The following is a 9,569-nucleotide window of genomic DNA, read 5'->3' on the forward strand; positions in this document are numbered from 1 at the left end:
TCCTAAATGAGCATGTTCAAGATGATAATAAATTTTAGTGTCGATCAATTACAATGCCAATAACACGTTGTTCTTCAAGTGAACACCAAGCAAAAAAAAAAAAAAACATCATTCAAGTGTATAAAGAACTTACTCCATGTTATCAACAACTTTTGCTTTCAAGGAAGCTTCTTCACTCTAGCAACCTACAAGACCGGTCATCATCTCCACACACAAAAGAGGAAACCAAGGTACAATAAGTAAGACTTAGGACTCACAATCACCAAATATTGCCTTGGGTGATTAAAGAGCTTCCCAATCAAAAGAGCATAAGGGGATCTCTAGAAATATCCAAATCTAACGATGAGTTTTTAGAGAGGAGATTCATTGGCGAGACATAACACCAAATAAACCTGAACCTAACCTACGTACATAAGGAATTGACACCACTTTCAACCTAAAACCTTAAGAAAATGAGTTTATAGGTCTTTTTTACCTTATATATTGCTCAACTTTTTCAATTCTATCTAATATAGGACTTAGACTCATACTTGGATTCCCAACAAACATCACCACCACAAACATAAGGAGAGATTAAAAACAATTCAAAGGTTTGAAAAACCGAAAACAAACTTAAGAATGTGCCATTTTTTCTTAGACACCTAAAACAATTAATATTAAACAAAAGATTTGAGGTCCTTTTTTTCTTGAATGCCTAAAATAATTAATACTAAAAGAAAAAAATTGAAACAATTTTTTAGAAACCATAAGAAAGGATTTTACATGTTTGGATCTTGAGTTGGCCAAGAGAAACGACTGTTATTGCACATAAGTATTTCCTCAAACAAATACTTGATTATGCTACAAGGATCAATTTTTGTTTGAGTACTCTTTGGTCAAAGTCTTTGGTTAAGTGTACAACAACAAAGTAATACTTTTTACGTGTAAATTCACCAAAGAAAAATAATAGATTAACAATTTTATTTTAACAAATTACTTATTTAAGTAAAAAAGTACTACTTTATTATTTTATTTTAGTTAAAAAATAAAATTTTAATAAACTTTGTCAAATTTATTAAAATAATTTTGTTCAAAAGATAATTTTCCTTCCCGAAATTTACAACACTTCTAATGCATAATACATTTGTATGAATACATTTGTATGCATGAGTCTAAGGAGTGAAAGGGCAATCCAGACATTTGCCAAGGCCAACGTGTCTTTTTGAAAAGACTAATAATAATTTTTATTGTTCACATGATTTCTCACTCCCATTCTATTTAAATAAAAGAACGCTCAAAACAAATAAAGCATAAAATACACAAAATATAGTTAAGTAACGCCATTATGAATTTAAATCTTGGAAGAAAACATTAACTACAAGATTAGGAAAAATGTTATTAATCATAAAATTAGATATAAAAATTGTGCATTAAATAGTGCAAATAATATTATCAATACACGGGTGAAAAGGATGTAATAAGTTTTATATTTTCAGTTTCCAAAAATTATTAATAACAATATTTTTATATTTTTAGATAAATGTTAAATTTAAAACGGCCCTTGACCAAGAAAGAAAGCCTATGTAGTAGTACAATTGATTTCGTGAATACTTGTCGTTATTTTTATTTTAAACTCTCATTATAAAAATATAACATATTTTGATACAAGTTTTGTACGGATTCTAAAAACTTTAAATTGTTTAGAAGAATTAAATTATTTTTATAAATTAGATAGTTATATCAAACTATTATTATATAATTAAAAATTCTCTCATCATAATTCTGTGTTTTTTGGGTTAACGGTAAGGAGATACAATCACAATGAGCACTGCCTAAGCATAAAAGGAACAGTGATGGTCCAAGGTTGGTGGACCCAAGAATCTGAATTTTTTTTTTTTTCTTTTTATTGAAAGGGTATTTGAATCGAACGTTCAAACCACAAACAGTGTCAGTGTTGTTGTTGTAGTAGTTGAGAGCTCATACTTTTGGAAAGCAGAACAAAGCAGCAGAACAGAGTGTGTCTGTCTCCATCTGTATGCACTTTGGACAATTGGAACCATCTCTTCTTTTTACACTCTCAACCACCATCTTCCAACCTTCACTCACTTCAACTTTATTTTCCTCTGATTGCCAAAGGGTATGTTTAGTTTCTCATAATTATCCTCATTCTCATCAAAGTCTGCGCCTTTGGCAGACTCTCTGTTGTTTCGATTTTCAATTCTGAATTTAGTAACGTTTTTGAGGTTTGTGTCTGAAGGCTGCGGAAAAGGTGCTGTTAATAGAGGAAAACAGCTTCTTTGGAAGAAATGGGTTGTTGGAATTCAGACATGAATTTGTACATTTTCTTCTTTTCAATGTTGATTTTCGGTGCAACTTTCTGTGTTGCGGACACTGATCCTCTTGATGGTATAGTATAATTCAGGGTTCTGATTTTTTAGTTTCTTTCTAATTTTATGATGCTCTGTTTCGGTCAGACTAAAGCATCACCAGAATTCTGTTTGCATGTGTTAGCTAAACGTTTTCTTTGAATGTGATTATTGTTCACACTTCACAGTTGCGGCAATCAATAGTTTGTATGTGGCTCTTGGCTCACCACCCCTCGAGGGGTGGAAAGCCATAGGAGGAGATCCATGCTTGGAACAATGGGAAGGTGTGCGTTGTGTCTTCTCCAACATAACTGCTTTGTATGTCTCTCCTCACTTCCTTAAACTATTGTTGGTTGTTCGGTCTTGTTTTGTGTTCTATTTTCTTAAATAGTACACTGTTTTTTATCTTTTACTTTCTGTTCTTGAATTGTTTAATTGATAAAGATGAATGTGATCCCTTTGGGATACGGCTCTCTAAAATTTATATTTGGGTTGGCAGGCTACTGGGAGGCATGAGTTTAAGTGGACAACTGGGAAGTAATTTGGATTTCCCATCCATCATAGAATTGTAAGTGTGTTTGATTTTTCAAGAAACGGTGAAAACCATTATCATTTCTTTCAAAACCAATGAATTCAGTATTATATATTTGAATCAGGTAATGCACACTATTATTTTCTTTTATTTTCCCCGTTGAAATTATGAACTTCTGAATGCCATGTCCATTTTCCTTGCCAAGAATGATTGGCTTCTGAGTAAAGATGTTTGAATATAACCTTCCATGCAATAGAGCCTGTTTTAGAGCCTATTAAACCTGTAACCACAATTTGAGAATCAACTTAGACCTCCATAGTTTGAATTCCTTAACTAAACATAGCTCCACATAAACTCCCTATAATTCTGCCACCAAAGCTGAAGTTCTCACTATCTTTTTTGCATAACCTATTACCCACCTTTCTTGTTCACCCCTTACAACTTCAGCACATCTTCCCTTTTGACTGAGACTTGCGGCTTATTCTGCGTGACAGAGGGACTTGAGGGGCTTAATTTTTCCATGTTGGCTTTGTTCAATTCCCATTGCTGATAAATTACCTCTCATGGCTTGAAGTCTCTCACAAAATTAGGGTCATTTAGTTGCCAATTTCTCCATCTCCCATTTAGTAGTAGCTGTGCGCCCAAAGTCATCCAGCTTGCTATACTGTTCATAGCCTGGGCCAGATTTTATTTTATCCAATTCTGCAACTTTTAGTTAAGAATCTGCTCTTATTTTCGGCATCTATGATGTGTTACCATATTTGGAAAGCTGTTGGACAATCTCTCAAAGCGTGTAAAGTTGTCTCCTCCATCTATAAATAATGTTGGCATGCTGAGTTCGTTGCTTTCCATTTGGATATCTGTAGATTAGTAAAAATTCTATCATGTGTGATCCGCCAAATAAAAATTTTCATTCTTTCAGGTGCTTTAATTCTCCAAATCTTGTTCCTAATATCATTAAATTGCAAATTTTGAAAATTATTTAATATTTTTTAAGCATTTGCTGCTGTAAATTCCCCTTTTTTGTTGGCTGCCCAAATCATTTTATCTTCAGTAGCCTACTGTGATTCTTTGGACTGCTTAAGAGGGTAAAAATCTGTTTAGAAGCCATGTATTCCAACACCCATTTTTCCCAATCAGATCTATTATAGATCTTGACTAAGAAGAAATAACTTTGTCTTGCATTGCATGATTTCAAATATGGAATATTGAAATTGTTGCATTTCTTTTGTATACTTTCTTATTTTTGGTTCTGTAATTGTGCTTTCATTTTCATGAAAACCTCAAGAAGCTTTCTATTCCTCAATTGGGCAGGGATCTTAGCAACAACCAGATTGGAGGGGCCATTCCATCCACTTTGTCCCCTACTTTAAGGAACTTGTAAGTTTTCTTTAATCACCAAATTGTGACTTGTTTTATTGTACTGGCTATTGCTAAATCATTTGTATTGATATCCATAATTGATTATCCTAATGCTAGTTTCTATGTTTCTTTTTATAACTTTAGGTCACTCTCAGCTAATCAATTAAATGGAAGCATTCCAGATGCCTTGTCCTCATTAACTCAATTGTCAGACTTGTGAGTTTATAGCATTGCTTATCTCCATGCTAAGTTGTTATATTTTTACATAATCTGTTTCTTCATTTTGAATATGATGCCACCTTTAGGTCATTAAAAGATAACCATCTGAAAGGAGAAATTCCAGATGCATTTCTACACTTCACTGATTTGGTGAATATGTAAGAAAATGTCTTAAATCACATTGATATTTCAGTGTCTATTTTTTCCACCATGACAAATCCTGCTCCTTGCTACAGGGATCTGTCTGGAAACAACTTGAGTGGTCAGCTGCCTCCTTCAATGGGGAATTTGTCATCTCTTACCACATTGTGAGTAAACTTTTACCAACTAAGAAGTTGTGCTTTCGTACTTGCTAAATGAAAGGAATACATCTTTTAAAATTTTTATTTATTTTGCAGACATTTGCAGAACAATCAACTTTCTGGGACCCTTTTTGTTTTGCAGGACCTCGCTCTTCAGGATCTGTATATTTCTCAGAAACCATAATCTCTTTGTAGACATAGAAATGAGTCAAATGACTGTTGTCTATATACCTATCTACTATTTATGCTTAGGATGTTTAAACTGTGTTTAAGTTACACTGTGAATTTATAATCATGTAGGAATATAGAGAACAATATATTCTCTGGGCCAATTCCTCCGGAGTTGTTGAGTATCCCTAATCTGAGGTGAGTCATGGCTTACACTTTGGACATTTATTTTTCTGCTCTAAATGGTATTTTAGTCAAACTCCTTTCTTTCTCTGGCTAAACTGAAATCTTTGTTCAAGTATTATTATTGTCCTTCATGGAGATATTACATTCGAAATTTTCTACTTTAGCTTTATATCTATAAAATATAAAGCCATATGCTAAGATTATCCTTTTACAGATTATTGAAGCCTTTTTATTTTTGGCTTAGCTTCTTTTGCATAAGGCCTTGTGGTAAAATAAATTCATTCAAATTCCCATTACCAGATCTCTCATACAAGTTAGTTATAGTAGCATTTACCTTGCAGAAAAGATGGGAATCCGTTTAATACTACTATCATTCCATCACCTCCAGCTGCTTCCCCTGCACCCCTTGCTATGGCTCCTTCCCCTGCAATATCACCTTGGAAAGTGGCCAATAATCCATCTGCTACCACCATAAAAGCACCAATGCCTGCAATTGCTGAGAGGTCTTTCAGAACCAAGAAATTAGTTTGGATTGTTGGTGCAGGATTTTTAATATTTATTGCATTAGGAGTTTGTCTTCTAATGTTGTGGTTCTTTAAGAGAAAACCAGAGAACAAGAGTTATAAGAAACATAACATGAACGTGTATAAAAGATCTTTGCATAAACGTACAAGCAGTGACTCCCCTTTTGAAGCAACTGATGATGAGGAGAAAGGTAAATCTGATGATGAATCTTCTATTCTTTTAGTGTGTTACCTGTTGTAATATAACTTCTTAAACTCCATTTGCAATTCAAAAAATCATACTCTATATGGGGTGAAGTACATGGCAAAAGAATTTCTTCAATTTCAGAATGCAATAATAACATTTACGTATTGAACAACAATGCAGGATGGAGTTCAAAACTTCCACCCTTGCAGCCAGCACCACCACATCAACTTCCAATCATCCCTGGAGAGAATTTGATCATTAATCGAGCTATATTTGGTGAAGCAACCAAAAGACAAATTGTAACAAATTCCATCAAAGTTTATACTGTTGCATCACTTCAGCAATACACAAATAGTTTTTCCCTAGAAAATTATATTGGGGAAGGCATGCTTGGCCCTGTTTATAGGGCTGAACTCCCTGATGGAAAGGTAATGTTTTTTTAGTTTATCATAATTGGGCATTCTTATGTCAATGGAATGAAAGGGAAAAAGAGTTAAATTTTCAATTTGAGTTAATTTTTTTATTTATTCAAGCAGCATTATTTAAAATTAAAGGGAAACACCAGACATTTGTTCATCTTTTTTGCTCTCTCTTAATAGTTTGAACGGTATTTCTTTTCCTCTACTACCCTTAAATTCAGAAGATTAGTTTCAAGTTTAAACTGCGCTTCTCAATGTCGAAATAAAGACATGCTAGTAGATCCCTTGTTGTTAGTTAGTTCAATCTTCCATAGTCTCAAAGATGCATAGCAGTTTCATACTTGACAGACATTATTTTTTGTAATGAATCTGATGCTTTATGATTTTTGAAGATTTTTTCTATTGTGCTCACTTGACATGATCAGTTGCTAATTATTTTACTAGTTTCACTCATTCAAGTGGAGCTTCATATGCTCACATCATTCAAACTATCTTCATTGTAGTTACTGGCAGTTAGGAAGCTGAATATTACTGCTTCTATTGGCCTAAATCACGAACAGTTTCTTCAATTAGCTTCCAGTGTCTCCAAAATTCAACATGCTAATATTGTAAAGCTTATGGGTTACTGTGCCGAGCATAGCCAACACCTACTTGCATATGAGTATTGCAGTAATGGCACCCTTCATGATGCATTGCATTCAGATGCTAAACTTCAGATTAACCTTTCATGGGATGATCGCATTCAAGTGTCACTTGGAGCGGCAAGAGCTTTAGAGTAAGTTTAGCATTTAGTCACAAATCATTAACTCCTTCATGTAACTTGATAAACTCAATATTGTTAGTGAACAATGCCATCTTTTCTGGAGGTTGGAAACATATTTTTATGTCAAGTATTAAAAATAATATCTTAAGTCATGCAATATATACAATCCTTGCAAGGTAGTTTTGTCATTTTCTTGACAGCATTAATTTTGATCATCTCCTTTCTTCTCATAAATAAGGTATTTGCATGAGTACTTTCAGCCACCTATTGTGCACGGAAACTTTACATCTGCTAATGTACTCCTCAATGACAAGTTGGAAGTTCAGGTCTCTGATTGTGGATTAGTTTCTTTACTATCTTCGGGCTCCTCTAGTCGGGTAACTCTTCAGCTTTAATTTTTTCACTTAATTTCAAACCGATGCATACATAGTTCTGGGATTGGGAGTTTTGGTTCTTCTATGCTTTTTAGATGGAAAATTATGTTTTAACAAAGTTTGGTTGATTTTGACAATATACACGTGGTAGCACCTCAATGCACACTTGGTTGAAAAAGGTTTGGTGTATGTTGAAAAATAAACTTTGTCAAACTTTGTCAAAGTATCATAGTCCTTTTTAAATATACTTTGTGACATTCTTGTATTCTTAATAAATATGAAAGAATAGGAACATGTGTTTGGATTCCAAGTTGTCCCTAAGGGTTAACTTTTCTCCATTTTTGTTCATTTTTGGCTAACACTAGTGCATCTATTTTCAGTTGTCGGGACACCAACTCACAGGTAATGGTTACAGTGCCCCAGAATATGAGAATGGAAGTTATACACTGCAAAGTGATGTCTTTAGCTTCGGAGTTGTAATGCTTGAACTTCTCACTGGCCGAAAATCCTATGACAGGTTAGCATTCCTTTTAGTGATTAAACACTTGTGTTTAACAAAGTCGTAATTGAAGGGTTGGATTTGGCTAAGGCACCATTAATTATGTGTGATTGTAGCTCACTGCCTCGTGGAGAACAGTTTTTGGTGAGATGGGCAATCCCTCAACTCCATGACATAGATGCATTGTCAAAAATGGTCGACCCCTCTTTAAATGGAGAGTATCCTAAGAAATCCTTGTCACGTTTTGCAGACATTATTTCTTCATGTATACAGGTAATTTTCTCTCTACTTTTATGCCAAATCCAATAACAGATGTTGAAGTCACTCAACTTGTCTCATGATTCATTGTACAAATGTAATCTTCAATGATTAAATATTGAGCCTGCTTTCACTAAAAAACCAATGATTTAAACCAATTAAAGTGGGTTGGTTTACCTTTTGGCCCTGTCATTTGTAGTCTAAAAATTCTCATTTGTTTAGTTTAAATGGAAATGTGCGAGCCATAACATAACATTAAGTGTCAATATACTAAGATGATGGGTTCATTACGGGAATATTATAAAAATGTGTCCTGAGTCCAAACCACATAAAAAATTTACATCATTTTTAACCAGAAATCTTAAAACAGTGTTTTTACGAGTCTTGTTTCTTATACGATGCTTACTCTTGGATTCCCTCATAGGACTTCTCAAGAAAAATATGGATATCATTTCATATTTTCTATAATGCTGGTTGATGCATTTTATCTACTTTATCTGTGGCAATGATAATCAGTATCTTTATCAGGGTTGTAGTTACAATTCACAAGTTCTTTCTATTTGAATGATATAATATGATATCACTTTCTTATGGCCCATTTTTTTTTTTGTCAATTGTTTTTTTTCCAGCATGAACCTGAATTTCGACCAGCAATGTCAGAAATTGTTCAGGATCTCTTGCGAATGATGTAGATGGTGGTGTAGCTGTTAATGAGATGAACTTCCATAGCTGGTAAAAGAAGCTATGGTTAACAATTTTTCTGGATGTTACATATTCATTATTTTCTCTTAGTTTTTGGTTGTCATTAATCGTTTTTTAATTTGTGAATTTGTTGTGTTGTATGTATTATCCAAAAGCAAAAGTCTTACATTGTTTCTTCAAGTATTTCATATACCAATATGTTTCTAATATTAAGTGAATAACAAGATGTGAGGACTCAAGCACAGTAGCTTACAGCATCAGATTAGTCTTGTGTCATGGAAATTTTTGACTTTGAATTGTACATTCCGAAAAAGAAAAAGTAAAAGGAGAACTTTTATATTTGTGGAAGGTGCAGGACGAACATATAGGAAGAATTTGTCTTCCCTTATTGTTATTAGGTGTTTATTGGCTTTGTTGCCTTAATGTTGTTTTTGTAGTATCTTTTTAGCCTTTATTACTTTTTAGGATGATTAGGGTTATATTTGGTTGCAATTTACATTTATCTTGTATAATTTTTTTTTTAATAAAAAAATTAGTAATTTTTCATTTATTCCACAATGTACTACTATGGTTTTTTCTTTAAGAAATAGGATTTTTTACTAGTTTTTATTTGTGGTGGGTTATTTTATGGGATATGGGCGATGGTTATGATATCTTCTACAAAAAAAAGAATTATGTTTTCTTTTCTGGGGATTTCTTCGAAAAAATTGCTGTATTATTCTTAATTTT

General features: G+C 33.3%; 1 protein-coding gene across 2 annotated transcripts; it reads left to right on the forward strand.

Annotated features, from left to right (window-relative positions):
* The first annotated feature begins 1,921 nt into the window (after positions 1-1,921).
* LOC114176845 (protein STRUBBELIG-RECEPTOR FAMILY 3-like) lies at positions 1,922-9,181 on the forward strand. 2 transcript variants are annotated; one of them, XM_028062025.2, is made up of 17 exons: positions 1,923-2,116; positions 2,237-2,385; positions 2,534-2,663; positions 2,845-2,913; positions 4,192-4,257; positions 4,384-4,455; positions 4,545-4,616; positions 4,695-4,766; positions 4,857-4,922; positions 5,061-5,126; positions 5,456-5,829; positions 6,006-6,253; positions 6,748-7,019; positions 7,246-7,384; positions 7,762-7,898; positions 7,997-8,153; positions 8,768-9,181. In XM_028062025.2, exons 2-17 carry the CDS (start codon positions 2,286-2,288, stop codon positions 8,828-8,830), a joined length of 2,103 nt encoding a protein of 700 aa, XP_027917826.1. In that variant the 5' UTR covers positions 1,923-2,116; positions 2,237-2,285; the 3' UTR covers positions 8,831-9,181. The 2 variants fall into 2 exon arrangements, 1 of the variants encoding a protein (XP_027917826.1); XR_014993385.1 differs by lacking the exon at positions 8,768-9,181 and having other exon boundaries at positions 1,922-2,116; positions 7,268-7,384; positions 7,997-8,132.
* The last annotated feature ends 388 nt before the right edge of the window (positions 9,182-9,569 follow it).

This window comes from Vigna unguiculata, chromosome 3 (genome assembly GCF_037176805.1).
Source record: "Vigna unguiculata cultivar grain cowpea cultivar isolate G323 ecotype 2 chromosome 3, ASM3717680v1, whole genome shotgun sequence".
Classification (NCBI taxonomy): Eukaryota; Viridiplantae; Streptophyta; class Magnoliopsida; order Fabales; family Fabaceae; genus Vigna; species Vigna unguiculata.